Raw genomic sequence first — 19,186 nt, 5'->3', positions numbered from 1 at the left:
AATGATTTATGCTGAACTGCAGTAAAGATTACAGAATGAATGAACTGAAGTTTTTGGTATTAACCCTTAAACGCTGAGTGGACGTATTTTACGTCGACATTTTTTGTCTCTCGGGTGCCGACTGGACATATTTTATGTCGACATACAAAAGTTTTTTTAAAAATTTGCGGAAAAATACTTATTGGCTTACCAGTTGAAAACTCTTGAATCACGCGCCTTAGGGGATGCTGGGAGTTCACGGATCAAGGTGTTGCTTTGTTTACAATCCTTACGCAGGCGCGCAAGCGCGAATTTCTTTCTTGCCGCACTAAAAAGTATCGGTGACACATCTCGGAAATTATTTCGTCACTTTGACATAATTTTTGTACCATTTTAAATTAGCTGTTACATGGAGTATTATATATGAAAATGTGTGCATTTTTATGTAGAATGCAACAAAAAAAATACTCATGATTGTAACTTTTATCAGTTTTGAGATATTTTCATATAAATAACGATAAGTGCCAAAATTTCAACCTTCGGTCAACTTTGACTCTACTGAAATGGTCAAAAAACGCAATTGTAAGCTAAAACTCTTATATTTTAGTAATATTCAATCATTTTACCTTTTCATTTTTGCGGAAACAAATTGGAAGTCTCTAGCACAAAAATATTCGATTTATGGTGAATTTATGAAAAAACTTTTTCCTTACGTCCGCGAAATGGTCGAAAAACACAATTGTAAGCTAAAACTCTTACAGTCTAGTAATATACAGTCATTTATCTTCATCTTGAAACAAATTTGAAGTCTCTAGCACAATATTTAGATTTACGGTGAATTTAAAAAAAAAAACTTTCCTTCCCTCCGTGCGCGGATTCTCCGCCACAAATCTCCAAAATGCGTATGTCGCATTCTCGGAATATGCTCCATTTCATATTAGGCATTTCATAGAGCTTTACATATGAAAATGTGCGCAATTTCATGTAGAATAAAACGAAAAATATTTGAAGGTTGTAGCTTTTCAAATTTCTGAAATAATTGGATATAAAATAAATATATATAAAAAAATTCGACATTTGGTGAACTTTAACTCGTCAGGTATGGTCGAAAACTGCAATTGTAAGCTAATACTCTTACAGTATAGTAATTTTCAATCATTTGTCTTCATTTTGAAAGAAATTGGAAGTCTCTAGGACAAAATTTAGATTTATGGTGAATTTTTGAAAAGAATATTTGTTTACGTCTGCGCTTATAAAAAACGAATTCATGCTTTATTTTTTGTGATAATATTTTCTCTGTGTTGCTTTTATCATTTACAATGTGTTATATACCAAAATGATTGCAATTTAGTATACATTACAATGAAAAAAAAAATTAACTCGTTACCTTTAACCGTTTTGCGCATAGCGCGATTTGAATACAATTATATATGAAATTTTGTTTTCGCGCTATCATATATCGCATTATTTATATATGATAATGATAATTTTTTTCATTTCTGATGGTTGCATACTAAACTTCAGGCAATGACAAAAAAAAAGAGCCAAAAATGAACTCTTAAGCTTGAAAACTAAGTGTGCTGTGATTTCTTGTAAAAAATATTTTTTCCGCTTCTGCGCTCACTCCGAGACCGCCTCGGCACACAGAAGACAATTTTTAATGTACCCCTTCGGCGTTTAAGGGTTAATGCTATCAGCTCTGTAAATACAGTATTAGCAAAGTAACATCTGGATGGATGGATGCATACAGATAGGACTCTATTCAGTTTCCCTGAGATTATATTTTATTTAGTTATTAAGATCACATCACAAAAGCAAGAGGGTCAATATTTGAAAGAAGTCAGTTTATCAATTCACAGCTACCTTTTATATGTAATAACAGGCCATCAACTCTGGCAACTAAATTTCTGCCAAGATTATGACAAAGTAGTTGTGGTGTACTTAAAATCTTTATCCAACATGCCCAAATTATATCAGATAACCTACTGTGATTTAAACAAATCCCCAATGTACATGGGCATTGGTGCTGCTTCCTCAATTATAATCTTTATTTGTTTTTGCTTTGTAAATCTTTGCCTTTCTATTTTATCTGCCAGAGATGAGGACATTAGCAGTTTAAGACAAAAGGAAGTCAAACAACTAAAAGTTTATGTATGAGAATTGTGGATGACATTGATGCATTTCTAAAACCTGTAACTGATACACAGAAAAGTAGTTCTTCTTGACTAAATTTAAAAGAAGCTAGCACCAAATTACCAGACACCCAAACCTGTTAGTTTAGTTAGGTATCATTCTCAAGACTCCTATAGCAATATTGGTAATAATGATATATTTTATATCTTTTGTATTAATGGACACTATGATGCATTTTCTCCTTCCATATTATTAGCCTTACTCATGTGAATTAGTACAAAGACAGAGGAATAAAAAAAAAAAAAAATTCATGGACTAGGTTGCGGGTTAAGGCTATGAGGGTCTACCTTTGCCACCACAAGCTATCATATCTTTTCCCTCACAGTTGTCAACACTGATCGCGGGGTCTCCATCTTGAACCAAGGTTCAGGGTGGATAAGTCGATCACAAGTCTCCAACCTCCTGACGCCTTGGGCACCAAGATGTGACTGTAAAACCCCGGAGACAGACGCACCACTTCCTCTATCACATCCTTATCCACCATCTTCTGCACTTCCTCCTGGAGAGCCAAGAACTTCAGTGAATCTGGGGGATACACCCTCCTGAGCAGAGGCTTGTCCGAGAGTGTGGGGAGAAGTCGAATGGCCGTAGATACCCGACCCAAAGGACATCTACTACCCACATCTCCATCCCATAACTCTGGCACTTGGCCCACTGGCCCGCCATGCACCCCCCCACCCATGGCACAGGAGAGGGAGAGGCGCCTAACCTACCGACGACTCCCTTTACCTCTACCCCTGGGGCCCCTTCTCGACTTAAAAGAGCGGGAGCGAAAGGGAAGTTGGTCCTCTGACCTAGACTGGGACGAACGGGAAGGCCCTGCTGAAACCGAACTCCTTGACGGCCTACCAGGCGACGATCTACGTGACTGCTGCTGGGCAGGAGAAGGAGGAGGAGCCAGACATCTCCGAGGACGAGACTCTGACTTTGACACAGCCTGGTGCACTAACCTGTCCTTCATGTCAGCCCGGCATTGGTCTATTGCGTCCTCCAGCTCAGTCTGAGGGAACAGAAACAGATTCCAAAAGGTCCCCATTCCTCAACACCAACAAGGACTCAGGGTCAACCAATCTCTCTATCCTGGACAAAGCCACATCTCTTCTGATCAGGAGAGGATTACCCCATAAACTGACAATGAGGTGTGCGAGATACGAGAATGCCTTGCCCCCAGACTGCAACAAACTGGCAAGAGAAGAAGCACTCACCAACCCCTATGGGGACCTGTCAGATGCTATCTTGGCAATGACCGCCAACCAGAAGTCCAACCAAGAAACCGTCTGCAACATGGAGGCAGCCACAGACGCCAAAGCTGAGGTATCCTGTCGAGACAAGGACAGAGCCACCGACCTCACCTGCACCAAAGTCAACCCCAGCTTCAGATGAATGACATCTAGGTTAAGATGACGTGACATCAAGTAGGCAGAGTTTGTAGCATTGTACTTCCTATGCCTCGTGAGTGGTGGGGGAAGCAACTTGGAAGAACCTCTTGAGCGAAGAGACTTGTCCCGATCTGAAACAGAGGCGTTTACCTTATGCAAGACCAACTGGGCATACCCTAATAAGGGAAGTTGAAATGATGACTTGGTATCTTGCATAGCTCCCAGCAAAGCTTCCCAGCAAGGAGTGAAAGACAACCGAGCCTGAGTCCTACGCTTCAAATTGTTGAACCCACGAATGAGATTGACAACTTCGGTAAAGGAAAACAAAAACTCTCACATGTCTCCCTCTTCCTGCTCCGGCAATGAAAACCGATGACAAGAAGAATGTGCAGGCTTATCCAATGCGCCTCCTTCGCATAAACTAACAGAAGAGCCAGCAGCCATACAGTCGAAACGCCAACCAACCTGTCTGGGCTAGATCCAAGCGCCAATTCCTGCGATGATCCAACAACAACACTAGGAACATCACTAAGCACTCTCCCAATAGATGACTCGTGCACGTAGCCACGTATGTGCACATGCGGGGTGGACGCACGTACTTGCGTAGGAGAAGCGTCTCGAACACTCGAAATAGAACGAGAATCCCTTAGAGTTGAACCCCGGGAAGCACCAAGGGAAGGGGCAGACAAACACTCCTGCTGCACTATTTCCGCACTCACAACCCTTCAATCTCTCGACAGTCGCCTTGAGATCCTTACGGTGTTGGAGAGGGAAAAGAATTTGCAACGTGCATGAATGTGCGAGGTTGCAACACACTCACGACTCGATGCAGAGGACAAAGCAGCCACTGCAGATCGCACAAGAGAAGAAACACTAACACTCGCAGGACCATAGGTGTGTCGCTCCTTGCTCGCAGACGAAGAAGAGGCAAAGTCCTTAACCTCCCAACATATGATACGCCAACGCAGTGGAGATGGGGAGAAGAAGAGGAAGACAGCACTGACTCCTTACACAATCTCTTTGCAGGAGGCAGAGGCGACATAACACACTTGCTTCCAGTCCTCCCAGCCGACATGGCAGCAAGCCTATCTTCCAAAACAGAGTCCAACCTCTAAAGAACTGCCTGACATAAAGCCTATATTCGTCAGCTAGCCTAGTTGCTCCTGCAAAAGATACTTCTCGCCTATCCTCTATATAAAGCTTAATCTCAGGGGACACGTTATCTTTGAAGTTTTCTAACAACACTAAGTTCTTCAAGCTGTCAAAATCCTCAACCTTAGCAGAAGTTAACCAATCAAAAAACAGCCTATCTAACTTCTTACCGTATTCTATATACGTAATATTTTCATTCTTTCTCAAATTTCTAAATTTCTTACGGTATGCCTCCGGTACTAGCCTATACGCGCTAAGAACAGTTTCTTTCACATTATCATAATTATCACATTCCTCCTTAGACATGCAACTATACACAGTAAGCGCCCTACCACTCAAGACTGACTGCAAGTATAAAGTCCACGTTTCTTTAGGAGAACCTACTCGTTCCATTAACTTCTCAAAACACATGAAATATACCGTAACATCTTCCTCATCGAACTTTGGTACTAATTTCAACACTGCACTCATACCCAACTTATCAGCTTTGTTTTCGTTCTCGCCTGACCGACTGTTACGAGTACTTTCCTTTAACCAAGCAATTTCCAACTCATGTATACGTTCTTTCTCTCTCTCTTCCTGCTCATGCTTACGCTCTTTCTCTCTCTCTTCCTGCTGCATTACCAACATCTCTCTCTCTTGCTGGATTTTCATTGCTTCTCTCTCTTGCTGCATTTTCATTACTTCTCTCTCAGCCGCTCTTTCATCTCTCTCATACTTCTCTCTTTTCTTTCTTCTCAACATACTCACGGAGATCATTCCCCTCCAGACCTAGTAGCCCACCCGACTCAATAAACTCTTTCACCATCTTACTCATTCTGATTCTTTCTATATTCTCCCTGTTTCAAACTGTTAAGGTGTTGATAGCCTAGGCAAGGTCGCCACAATGTTACGGCCTCTGAGAGAGGTCCGTTTCAGGTTCGATATGAAATAAAAAAAAAAAATATTTCAACACCAACAGTTGAAACTGGGGATACAAATATAGAAAGAAACACTAACACAACAAAGGTTTATTTACAAGCTTACTAACAAAGGAAAATGCAGAATGGTATCTCCCATTTACATAAAAAGATGGAATCTTACACTGCATGAACTGGGGGAACAGTGAGGCAATGCAAATACTTGCTAGTCAATTTGGCAATTCGACGCGCTGGCTTCATAAATGTAGAGCGGCAATTGCAGTCGTTCTGTTGACTCCGTATTGCAGAAACTAGTCTACTTGTAAGGCAGTAAATCCCAAAACCTGTAGCAGGACCTTTTCTTCTCTGAAGTCTGCTCGACGTCGAGGAAACACGGCCTTCCACTCCTGAAGACGACTAGACCAATATCCAACCAACTCTCAAACAACTCTTCTTTTGATTGATACTTCGTCGGTTCCTTCGTCTCTAGTCTCTCTCTGACAATCACTGCTACTGATCTCTCACTGATAATCTGATCTGAGGCTCTTACTAACTGGTGATCTCTCTCTTTTACGATCTCTTCCTTCTACGATCACTCCTCTCCAAAGTTCGGTCGTCGCATTTATACGGCACTCTGGGGGCGGCGAGAGTCACGGGCTCGCGAGATTACTAGAAATCCTTAGATGAATCTAGATGAGGTATTGCATCAGAAATCGCAGCATTTCTCCCGCCACTTAGGCGTGTGTTGCACTCCACAACACGCCCGACGATTCCACAACACTCCTGCCGATTCTAGAATCATCATGATAACAGGCACCTCCAACACGGGCGCGAAAGCCTCCTTGCTGCCGAACTTCTCAAAAATGCGTTCTCCTTTCCTTTATCTTCCTTTGCTATGAAGCAATTACCATCACAAGATGCCAATCCCCGACTAGATGAAACCATTTCGCAATGGGAGCTAGGACTCGAGTGAACACTTGTGGGGCTGTTGACAGCCCAAACATCGCTCTGAACTGATATATTTTGTTCTTGAAGACAAATCGCTGATACCTCTTAGAGTTTTGGTGGATTGGAATGTGAAAGTAGGCATCTTCCATATCGATGGAGATCATCCAATCCCTCTGACAGATTGATGATAGGACCGACTGATTCATCTCCATTTTGAACTTTGTCTTCTGGACATATTTGTTCAGAGTACTTATTTCCAACACGGGCCTCCAGCCCTCCCCCCCCCCAAAAGACTTGGGTACTACAAAAATGACTATTGAAAAAAACTAGGGTTAGTGGCTCTTCTACTAACTCTATTGCTTTCTTCTGCAAGAGGGACGAAACCTCTTTCAAAAGGGCAATGAATTTCTCTGAACTTTCTGAGTAGGCTCTCAAAGCTATGGGAGAGTCTGATAATGGAGGCTTGCTCTTGAATGGAATATCGTAACCTTCTCTTAATACCTTTAGGATCCAAGATTCCGCCCCTCTTGCTTCCCATTTTTCCCAAAAAATGTAGGAGTCTCACTCCTACTGGCGCACGGACTGATGCATTACTTTTTGGCAGAGGAATTGGTTGTGGATTTTTTTATGGATCTAGGGGTGAAACATCCTCTACCCCTTGATCTAGGAAAATATCTAGCAAATCCCCTACCCCAAAAGAGTTGTCCGCGCATGGCTGGCAAAAGACGTACACTGGGAATAGTCTCTCGAGTACGTTTAGCGGATTGTGTAAGAAGATCTTGTGTTGCCGCCTTCTGCAATTCTGAGGAAACTAGCATTACTGTCTCCTCTGAAAAAAGGGAAAAAGGTGCTTTTTTTCCAATGGAAAATACAGCAAGGCAGACTTTTGAGTACAAGAAACTCCTTTAGAGGTGAAAGAACACCACAGTTCTTGCTTCTTTAGGATACCTAATGTGAAGAGAGAAGCTAGTCCGAGGATCCATCTCTAATTCCTTTGTCTAAACAGGAGATAACTCCTGAAATGTCCGCAAAAGCATCCTCATTCAACGTAGAACAATCCTCGAGTTTACAGCCCAGTCCAGGAAACTTATCACCTCAAATGCTCTAAAGATATTTTTAATGAGGTGATCTAATTCTGAAGCCGTAAACATGATCTTGGCTGAATTGAAAGTCTATTTTCTTGCCGAGTCAATAACACCGGAAAACTCTCCCTGCGCGGAGGCAGAAACACCCAAAGAGAGAGCTTCTCCGGTCTTTTAACCTAGATGTCTTCTCGTTGAAAGATGAGGAGGAAAACTGAAGTTCACTTTGCCTTGATTCCTCTTATCTTCCAGCCAAAGGTTGATCTTCAACGCCTTCCATGCCAAAAAGACAGCACTAATATAGGTAATTTTGCCGAATCCTCCTGGTTGTCTCTCATGTAGGAAGACACTGGCAATACGGAAGTCACTGGCTAGAAAGTCAGAAAAATTTGCTACAAAGTAAAATAATAGTAGGGCTATGTACGCAGTGAGAGACGACTCTTTATCCTCCTCTTCTCCTTCTACTTCCTCTACTTTGGCTGAAGAAATCGGTGACAAGTCCTCCAGAGGTTGAATGGGGCAAAGAAGACTGAAAAAGACCAAAAATGTTGTCCAACTTGCTCTGAATAGCTGAAAAAGAAGGATCGGGGGCTGCCATAGCATGATGACAAAGATTGTCTAAGAGCTTCATACTGATCCAGTGGCTGCTTGGACACTTGTGGTTGCTCGGACGCCAATGGAAGCTCGGGCGCCGATGGACGCTTGGGCGCCGTAGATGCCCAGGTGCTAATGGATGCTCGGGCACCGATGGATGCTCGAACATTAGTAGATGCTTGGGTGCTAGTGGACGCTTGGGTGCTAATGGACACTCAGGCCCTAATGGATACCTGGGCGCCAATGACACTCAGGAGCTAATGAACTTTCAGGCACCAATGGCTGTTCTGGCGCTCCGGAAAACTGTGGTGCCAATGGGTGCTACGTAGTTGGTGGGCTCTTGTCTGCCCCTAGCTTCTCTTGAATTATTGTCAGTTCTAGTGCTGTAGGCATCCTTTGTGCCAATGGGCGCTCATACTCCAGACGTGGATCCTGCATCCCAGAAGTCTCGTGAACTACAGGTGAGACTGGTGGAAGCATTACCTCTTCTTCAGCGTTAGAAGTAAAAAACAGGTGCTGATGAAATCTCTGAAAACTTACTCTTCTCTACACTCGTAGACAGTACCGGAGGGTATGGATCCTGTGCCAAAGAACGCTCTGAGCCTTTCTTGCTTTTGACTTCCGAAAGTCTACCAGAGAAAGACTTTCTAGATGACGACCGAGACTTAGAGGATGAAATCCTCTCGCTACGATGTCCCTCTCCTTCCAGATCCTGAGAGAATCTCTCTGGAGAGTCCAAAAAACTACATAAAGGCTGCTCTTCTTCAACAAGATTAGCCTTTTTACAAGGGACTGGCAAGGGAGACACCTTACGTGCCCTCCTTTTCAATGGACGGGACTTGTCCAAGAAATGCCACTGGCGCCTGGGAGAGGACTCCCCGGAGTTGGAAGCACTAGAAGAAAGCGGCACTCCTTTAAAGACGCCTTTCCAATGGCGTTCTGTTGCAAACTGGGATTTATCAACAGAATCCACCTGAGGGGGCAACTGCTTGTGGGCAGACCCTACTGACCTCCCTTGGGCTATCAGTATGCCTCCTCCCAGGTTCTGGGGAGTCTGACAGGGACCTTTGCCTAGGAGAATCAGTGGGACGAACAGCCACCTCCTCCACAACACTAGCACTGGCACTCATTTCACCACTTACCCTGTCCATTAGGGTTTTAACGGACGCTCCTAATTTCTCCATTACTTGAAGCATGATCAAAAATTTTGTATTTACTCTTGCTTCTAAATTGGCCACAGCATCGGGTACAGATTAGGACTAGGATTGACAGGTGATGGGGAAGGTTCAGAGAGAATTATTTGACAATTCCTAACTAAGTACGTTTTTACCTTTAGCACTAGAAGCCACTTTCCTCTTTTTGTCTCTATCTAACTTGTTCGAGTCGTTAAGTCAAGATTTTCCAGGTTCTCTTGTCCCAATTACTACATTCTCCAAAAGTCTGTTCTGGTGTGCAAGTCTGTCCGCTACAACCTGTGCAAATTGAATGTGGATAATTGCAAACTTTAGCAATCCTTGTATTGCAGCCTTTGCTGCAATACCTAATACCCGTTCAGCTAGTATCTGACATATCTGTAGACTGACTCAATACTAATCTAATTCCAGTGCAAAAATTAACTATTTATATAAACTCCTAAATAGCTAATACGTATTGTCGAAAAAGGCTACCAATATTTAAGAGTACTTCACCAAATAACTCCAACAGTGAGTGACGGTAAAGAAATTCCAAACATTTCGCTGACTACTGAACTGTGTTAACAATACCAGCTAGCAGAAACAACTGATTTTCGTGTGGTGTTGGTTCCTCTCTCCCCCAGTAGTGGACGAGGGGGGTTATCACCTGACCAAAACAAACTAGCGCTACTACGAATTTCAAAAATTCTAGCTGCCAACGGATTAGAAACTATAGCAATGTAACTACTTTGTAAGTTGCATACATAAAATTCAAATTTCCAAAGAATATGGTGTTCATCAGAAAGAAGTAACAGGAGGTAAAGAGAAATACAGAAAGATCACATTAAAAAAAGAAAAAAAATAGATAAAATTGTAAATTATCAAAACGCAAGGAGGATTGTATTAGGGTAGTGATGCATTGCCTCTTTGCAATTGCATGACATCCAAAGTCCAATGGTATGAGAAATAAAGGACCTCTGAAACTTACAAGTTCAACAGCAAGGCATATTTACTGCATCTTGGTGCTTCTGTTCAGCAAATCTGGTTGCTCTCAGCAGGAAAAGGAGGTCTGAGATGAATTGTGAATGTGAAAGATCTCTGTTATAATACAACAAGAAAAACTGACAAACAAGATACTATCCATTATGGTACATGTCATATTAGGAAAAAACAGAAACCTAACACCATTAACCACTCTACCTAGGAGAGAAAAACCTCTGGAAGAAGAAGACATCCACGCCAATGAACAGTACTCTACTTAAGGAAGGATGAAATACCTAAAACAAGTTGCACTGATTTTTTTCATTTATAAATATATGAGGCCTTACATACAGTACAAAACTTTCATGTGGAATATGGTAACACTTTCATTACATTTTCCTAAAGCAAGATGTGAGCAAAAGTGCCATCCAAAAAGTTAACAGTTAAAGCTACAGATTTATTCAGCAACGTCCCATCTAACTAATGGGGAAACCAACTAATCAATAGCATTCTCCATGTACTGGAGTTCAGCCTCATACTCCACTGACTACACCAATCACAATCCACTCCCTGTCACGACTGAGACTAAGGGCAGCTTCACTTCCCACAAGTGGAGACTTTACCACATCCACAAGTGTTGCATCATCAACATACTGAACACTCCTATTTTCAAGGCCAACAACCATATCACTTGTAAACACTACAAGTAAAAGTAGACTAAGAACAATTCCCTATGGAACACTAGACATAATACGTCTCGGTTCATTAAAGATCCCATCAGCAGCAACTTGATACTGCCTACCTGTAAGGAAATATTGAAGTAAACCTAAAAAAAACATATCCACCTGCTCCAAGGTTCTGAAGTTCATAAATACATAAGTGCCTTGTGATTTAGTAAATTGAAAGGAGCACTACAATTAATTTGAATTACTCTACACTCAAAACCTTTATTAAAGTTCTTTTACAAATGGTATGTCAAATCTAAAAGAGAATCACAGGTATCCAACTGCTTCCTATATGCAAATTGACTATCAAATAACAATCCTTCAGACTCTACAATCTTATATAGTGGCTTAAAAGTAAGTTTTTCTACAAATTTGGAGTGCAGGGCTACAGACATACAAATCTATAGAATCTACTAACCTTAAGAGACAACAAACTAGATACCTTAAACAAAAAAATGGAAATAAACGATCGGGATCTCCTCCAACCCTGCTATCAAGATTATCAAGAATTTTATCATCATCCCTGAAGCAAAATGCAAATTTTGTAAGAATGGGTTCAGGATAACAAGTATCAGGAAGATGGGTTCTGGATAACTAGTATCAGGAAGAGGGACATCCTCAGCTGACTGCTTAGCTTCAAAAGCTTGATGAAGCAGTTCCGCCATTTCCTTACGACCAGTAACCTACATGTAGATGATGATAATTCCTTCAAGTTTCCTCTTTAAGAAATTACTGTAATTTTTCTCAGCTAAATAGTAAATTCTATTCACAGTACAGCAAAACTTAACAAATATGATATCATTTTCATGTGAACAATTTTGTGTCAATTTGTTGAATTTGGTGTTTGTCAAGGTAAGCTTGTCTACATGCATCATCAAACCATAGATGGTCATTTTTCCTGAATTTGATGGCCTATCTAGGGGGTATACACCTTACTGAAATAGCCTTTAGCACTTCATTTAGCTTCTTAGGATCCTATATGGCACCTGAAATATTAGGTGCCTTGTGTCATTGAAAAATGCACCAGAAGCAACTAGTTGACAAGGTGGACCCAGCACACCTTGTATGGCAAATAATGTTTACCACAACAACTGGGGTAGGGCAGTCAACATGGATTTAGAAATTATGAAGAACCTAAAAGGAAACGACTGGATAAAGAAGAGTGCTTTCCCGATAGTCCACCAAGTAACTTTAGCTTTCTCATCCGCCTGTCCGATACACTTTTAGAAAAAACTGATGTGAAAAAAAAATGCCCAATTGTACGCTCAAGCAAAATAACTCGAAACCCAAGACCATGGCAAGCCACGGTATAATGGCTATGGCAAAGTCCAAGGTTGGAGAACAAGGTTTGTATTCGAGTAACCTTCTCTTAGAAAGGTTGCTACCTAGGCAAAAGGGTCTCTTCCACCTCCTGGTTTGATTTTGAAGTGTTCTTCTACTATAACAGTTGCCTGCCAAGGCTAAAGAGTTTCTTTTACCCTAACTTGTGCAGGCAGGAATGTTACTAAGGAAAAGCCACATTAATCCATTACCCATATAAAAACTGACTTGAAAGAACCACACATATTCTTTAAGGGGACCGTCCGCTATGATGTCTATTTTTTTTATTTATAACGCAAAATAGATAATTTTCATATATGTTTTAGATAATACCTTCATCATATAAAAATTTCAAGTCATTTGAGCAAAAACTTTTAGTTTTATTAGCAAAAGTTGATTAATAAAAAAAAAATAAGTAGAGATTTCTCCGCTAATATGACATCAGTTGTATTGAAAATCATACCATAAACACTTCTTTATATACGGAACAATTCTGTGTGACAGAATTTTGATTTTTGTTTTTGTTTTTTTTTTATGAATTATTTTTTTTTTTTTTTTAGTCTAGACACTCAAAAAATTATAAAAAAAAGAAAGAAAGAAATCAAAATTCTGTCACACAGAATTATGGGATTTTTATTCCTCTTTCCAATGATATCTTTCTCTCCAAAATTGGATAATAAATAACCGAGTAATGGTTACCGACATGCGCATAAGTATGTTTTTGAGTTATGAGCTCCCAAAGATTTGCAATGTAAATTTTGCTTTTTTCTTATAAAAGTCAAAACAACATTATTATAATTACTTTATTTGTACTTTTATTGTTGATTTCTACATCAAGGATCTTGGTCCTACTCCTATAAGTGGTATTAATACCCTCAGCGTGACACCAGACTATGATGTTGACGGCGAGACATCGAGACAATGAGGGCGCTGATAACAATGAATTTTCGTGTTTTTCTTTCAGCTCACTCCTGGCCTTCGCTAATTTTGCTAGCCTCAGTTGCTGAGTAGCCTTCTTGATCTTAGGTAACTTCGGCATTGCTATAAGTTCACTAAGAAGTTATAAAAACAACGTAAATAGCTAGTGACCAAACGCAAGTGACGAAGTGCATGTAACTCCTTTGACGTCTGTGGCGTAACCGAGTCATTCTCTGAGTCTCGCGGCTCTCGCCTATAAATAGCCGCTCTGACCAGCCCTCAACTCACACTACCTTTCATTGTTACCAGATGTATGAGAATCTCAAAAAAAATCTGAAAAAATCCCTGTATATATGCAAAAATAAACACGCAAAAACGATTCTATCAAACTCAATCATACAGACGACGCAGTTACGATGACGTCATCATTTAAAAACCGCTATACGTATCTTCATTATTTGTAAAAATAATTAGCTGAAACTTCTGGAAAGCATGCATGGCATGTTTCTGCATAGATACAAGTAATAACTCTATTTTTTATTTTTTCAAGTTGACATGTCATCCGCCATAGCGGACGGTCCCCTTAAAACAAAAAAAAGAGACTCCTCACAGTAACATAGTAATGGTAAGCATGTCACTAACTGAAAGTAAAAATGATAAATTTTTAACCAATTTGTATTTTTCATAACTTACAAACCTTCGGTCTTAGCATTAGGATAAATACTCAGCACCAGCCGGAAACCGGTAAAGTTTAAAATAATTATGTACGCAAGGGACTATTGGCATCTGTGCTTGGTCACGAGACATGTGGAGCCACATACCCCTCTTAACTCGTGACCCCATTAGTTATTTTCTTACCGCCTTTAAGAGAGGATGTGCTTTGCCTCCGTCCTTTTAAAGCCGGTTTAGTTTGCCCCCCTATTGTTTTGATTTTGTGCTTTGGAATTCCCGGGCATGTGAACATGAAGCCTTCTCATGCTTCGAGACTTCCTGGATATCACAAGAAGCAGATAAACGCCCGGATATTTTCTTTTGACGATTTCGTGTCGAGGTACTCATCATTTAGTAAGTCGTAGGTGCAGAAACGCTTAAGGTACAGTTAATTCGTTGCCTGTACTTTGGAATATCACATAATAATTCCATACAATACTTAATTATCACATCAAAATGAAGCAAATTAATTAATAATAATAACAGGCACCACATCACCATACCAGGAAAACAGCAATGATCCTGGAAAGAACAGCACAAACAGCTCCAACAGGGTCACCAAGGGTGCAAGCTGAGCATGCAAAGTAAACTTTATCTCATTACAATAGCTTTCAAGCTGGTGTAAAGCTACTTTGTAATTAATGGGTTCATATAAAAAAATAAGTGTACAGTATATCAAAACAACAACAGGCCATACATACCCTGCATGTAGAAACATGTATGAGATAAACCTCCAAGCTTCCAGGCGGCGTTTGGGATTATATATAAGAGGAGACTTCCATGGAACTGGGGTGTAAGGCCCGACATCCCCCAAATTCAAGGCATAGTACACAAAAACACCAACCTACAATATCAAATGGCTCTGAAAGGTTGCATTTAAATAAAAAAAAAAACTTAAACTACAAAGCTTTGATAAAAATTACCTTGGAGCAACACATGGAAAGGTTTTACTGCCACTTCTCTGGGTATGTATATGACTTGCAAATGAGATTAACATAAATGAGAGCTTGCTAATTGAAAAAGTTAAAAGTTTGCACATATCAATTCCCCACTTCCACTGCAAGGAAAATCTGAAAAAATATATTTCATTTTAACACTTCAAAGCATTTTGTCATCAAACATACCCAGAATTTGCAGAGGTTTAACCAAGCTCTCATAAAAATGATATTTTTGTAATAAAAGGTTTTATATATAGTATATATTTACCCAGTAGTAATTACATTCCTATTAGTTTTACTTGTTCAGCAGTTAAAATTTTGGAATTTGATTTGCGGGTCGCTCTAGGTATGTTTTGGGGTAGATGACTCACCCCTACCCACGTACAGAGGGAAAAAGATGTATAACATACCATAGGGCTTCAATTTGTTTAAGTCCTTATCTTCATATGAGGGGAGGAGGGAAGGCTCGTATCATGTAATTTCTATATACAGGCAATATCTGGTTATTGGTGGGGTGCTGATAAACGAAATTCCCCATTAACCGAAACTCGGCAATTTACGGCGCTTATGGCGCAGATAACCGGTTAATGGTGCCTCTGTTAGGTATGCTGTGGTGCCATAACTCTATCATTGGGACCTTATGGCGCAGATAACTGACACTCGGCCGGTTGTGGCGCCACAAATCACTGATCGCCAATAACTGGGCCCAGTTGCATTCCACGGTTATCGACAGACTCTGTTAATGGCGATTTATGGCACCATAACATACCTAACAGAGGTGCCATTAACTCTTTAACGCTGATTGGACATATTAAACGTCGACGAAAATTGTCTTTCGGGTGCCGAATCGGCGTATGGTACGTCAACGAAACAAAGTTTTTTAAAATTCGCTGAAAAATAGTTATAGGCCTACTAGGCGAAAACTTTTGAATCACGCACCTTGGGGGATGCTGGGAGCTCACGGATCAAGGAGTTGTTTTGTTTACAATCGTTACCCAGGCGCGCAAGCGGGAATTTCTTTCTTCTCGCACTAAAAAGCATCAGTGACACATCTCAGAAATTATTTCGTCACTGACATAATTTTTGCACGATTTTATTTTAGCCGTTACATGGATTATTATATAGGAAAATGTGCGCATTTTCATGTAGAATACAACAAAAAATAACTCACGGTTGTAGCTTTTATCAGTTTTGAAATATTTTCATATAAATAACGATAAGTGCCAAAATTTCAACCTTCGGTCAACTTTGACTCTACCGAAATGGTCAAAAAACGCAATTGTAAGCTAAAACGCTTATATTCTAATAATATTCAATCATTTGCCTTCCTTTTGCAACAAATTGGAAGTCTCTAGCACAGAATTTTGATTTATGGTGAATTTATGAAAAAAAAAAAATTTTTCCTTATGTCCGCGCGATAACTCTTCCGGAAAATCATAAATTTTTTTGTCCGATTGTCGTAATGTTTGCACCATTTTAAATTAGCCGTTACATAAAGTTTTATGTATGGAAATGTGCGCAATTTCATGTTGAATACAACAATGACCAACCCATGGTTGTAGCTTTTATCAGTTTTGAAATATTTTTGTATAAATAACGATAAGTGCCAAAAAACTAACCTTCGGTCAACTTTGACTCGACCGAAATGGTAAAAAAACGCAATTGTAAGCTAAAACTCTTACATTCTAGTAATATTCAATCATTTACCTTCTTTTTGCAACAAATTGGAAGTCTCTAGCACAATATTTTGATTTATGGTGAATTTATGAAAAAAAACATTTTCCTTACATCCGTGCGATAACTCTTCCGAAAAAAATCCGAAATTTTTTCGTCGGATTGTCGTAATGTTTGCACCACGTTAAATTAGCCGTTACATAAAGTTTTGTATATGAAAATGTGCGCAATTTCATTTATAATACAACAATAAACAACCCATGGTTGTAGCTTTTATCAGTTTTGAAATATTTTCATATAAATAACGATAAGAGCCAAAATTTCAACCTTCGGTCAACTTTGACTCTATCAAAATGGTCAAAAAACGCAATTGTAAGCTAAACCTCTTACATTCTAGTAATATTCAATCACTTACCTTTATTTTGCAACAAATTGGGAGTCTCTAGCACAATATTTTGATTTATGGTGAATTTATGAAATAAACTTTTTCCTTACGTTCACATGGTAACTCTTCCGAAAAAATCATAAATTTTTTCATCCGATTGTTGTAATGTTTGCATCATTTTAAATTAGCAGTTACATAAAGTTTTATATATGGAAATGTGCGCAATTTTATGTAGAATACAACAAAAAAAAACAACCCATGGTTGTAGCTTTTATCAGTTTTGAAATATTTTCATATAAATAATAAATAGAAAAAATTTGCCCTTCAGTCAACTTTAACTCGACCGAAATAGTCGAAAACTGCAATTGTAAGCTACAACACTTACAGTCTAGTAATATTCAATCAATTACCTTCATTTTGCAACAAACGGGAAGTCTCTAGCACAATATTTCAATTTATGGTGAATTTTTGAAAAATGATATTGTAATGATACAATTAAGTTTGTTCATACTTACCTGGCAGATATATATATAGCTGATAATTTCCGACACCGACAGAATTTAAAACTTACGACACACGTAGTGGGAGTCAGGTGGTTAGTACCCATTCCCGCCGCTGGGAGGCGGGTATCAGGAATCATTCCCATTTTCTATTCATAATTTTTATTTCCACTGTCTCCTGAGGGGAGGTGGGCGGGTACTTAATTATATATATCTGCCAGGTAAGTATGAACAAACTTAATTGTATCATTACAATATCATTTTGTTCATGCAACTTACCTGTCAGATATATATATAGCTGAATCCCACCTTTGGTGGTGGGAGAGACAGAATAGAGGATTTAGGAAACACATATGTGCAGATAATTGATATCTTGATTCCTTACCTGTTAGCATAGCTGGCTTCGTGATTACTGCCACGTAAGTCTGCTTGTGCTACTAGAGTTGCCAGCAAGGTAGAGACCTATGAAGCTGGTGCACTCCAGATGATCTGTCAACAGGGGCGAGACCACGACGTGACTAGACCATGGACCATACTAATGAGGGCAACGAGACAAAATACCACCACCTGGCTTAGTTTACCAAAGGTATCCCACTTAACTAAACTAATGGAAGGGAGACCCGCCCCAGGCGGTCACCCCACAACCATAAACACAAATTAAAAACACCCCCCTAATCCCTAAAGGATAGGATGAGTGTTACCTCCTGCCAAAACAGTGTCTGCAGCAATGTATGGTCCGAGGGAGAAGCAATTTTCGTATGTCACTTTCACCTCCCGCAGGTAGTGTGAAGCGAACACCGAATTGCTTCTCCAAAATGTGGCATTCAAAATATCTTTGAGAGCCATATTTTTTTTGGTGACAAAGGCTACCGAGTAGCAATAGCTCTCACCTCGTGAGCCTTTACTTTCAGAAGCTTTAAATCACTGTCACTACACTTATTATGCGCTTCTTGAATCGTATTCCTGATGAAGAACGCCAGTGCGTTTTTCGACATAAGAAGATCAGGTTTCCTCACTGAACACCACAAATTGTCCGATGAACCTCTGCAAGCTTTAGTTCTCTGCAGATAGAACTTTAGAGCCCTGACAGGACACAGGAATCTCTCACGTTCGTTTCCAACTATATCTGACAACCCTTTGATTTCAAAGGACCTCGGCCACGGGTTGGAAAGGATTCTCGTTCTTTGCTAAGAACATGGGACTTAAAGAACACACCGCACTACTTTCTGAAAAGCCAATCTGCTTGCTAATGGCCTGAATTTCGCTAACCCTCTTCTTCGCCGTCGCCAGAGCGGTTAGGAGATCGTTTTCTTCGTCAGATTCCTGATAGAAACTGAATGAAGCGGTTCGAAGTTACTCGACATCAAGTATTTGAGTACCACATCCAAGTTCCACGAGGGTACTTTAGGCTGGACTACCTTCCTAGTCTCGAACGATCTAATGAGATCATGAATGTTCTTATTATTAGACAAATCGAGTCCTCTGGTGTCTAAAGACTACAGAAAGCACGCTCCTGTAGCCTTTAATAGTTGGAACAGCCAACTTCACTTCTTCTCTCAGATGAAGAAGGAAGTCAGCTATCTGGCTCACAGAGGTTGTGGTGGAGGAAATGCCCTTCTTCCTGCACCAGGATCTG

General features: G+C 40.1%; 1 protein-coding gene across 1 annotated transcript in view; it reads right to left on the bottom strand.

Annotated features, from left to right (window-relative positions):
* Nucleotides 1-14,914, bottom strand: part of LOC135221933 (rhomboid-related protein 1-like) — a 57,170-nt gene extending 42,256 nt beyond the window's left edge. Inside the window, exon 1 of the mRNA XM_064259959.1 lies at nucleotides 14,755-14,914. Coding sequence (XP_064116029.1) covers nucleotides 14,755-14,771 — 17 coding nt within the window. The 5' untranslated portion in view covers nucleotides 14,772-14,914. The remainder of the gene's footprint in view (nucleotides 1-14,754) is intronic.
* Between the last annotated feature and the right edge of the window lie 4,272 nt (nucleotides 14,915-19,186).

This window comes from Macrobrachium nipponense, chromosome 3 (assembly GCF_015104395.2).
Source record: "Macrobrachium nipponense isolate FS-2020 chromosome 3, ASM1510439v2, whole genome shotgun sequence".
Classification (NCBI taxonomy): Eukaryota; Metazoa; Arthropoda; class Malacostraca; order Decapoda; family Palaemonidae; genus Macrobrachium; species Macrobrachium nipponense.
Note: the sequence above shows the minus strand (reverse complement) of the source record. Positions and strands in the feature narration are given on the sequence as shown.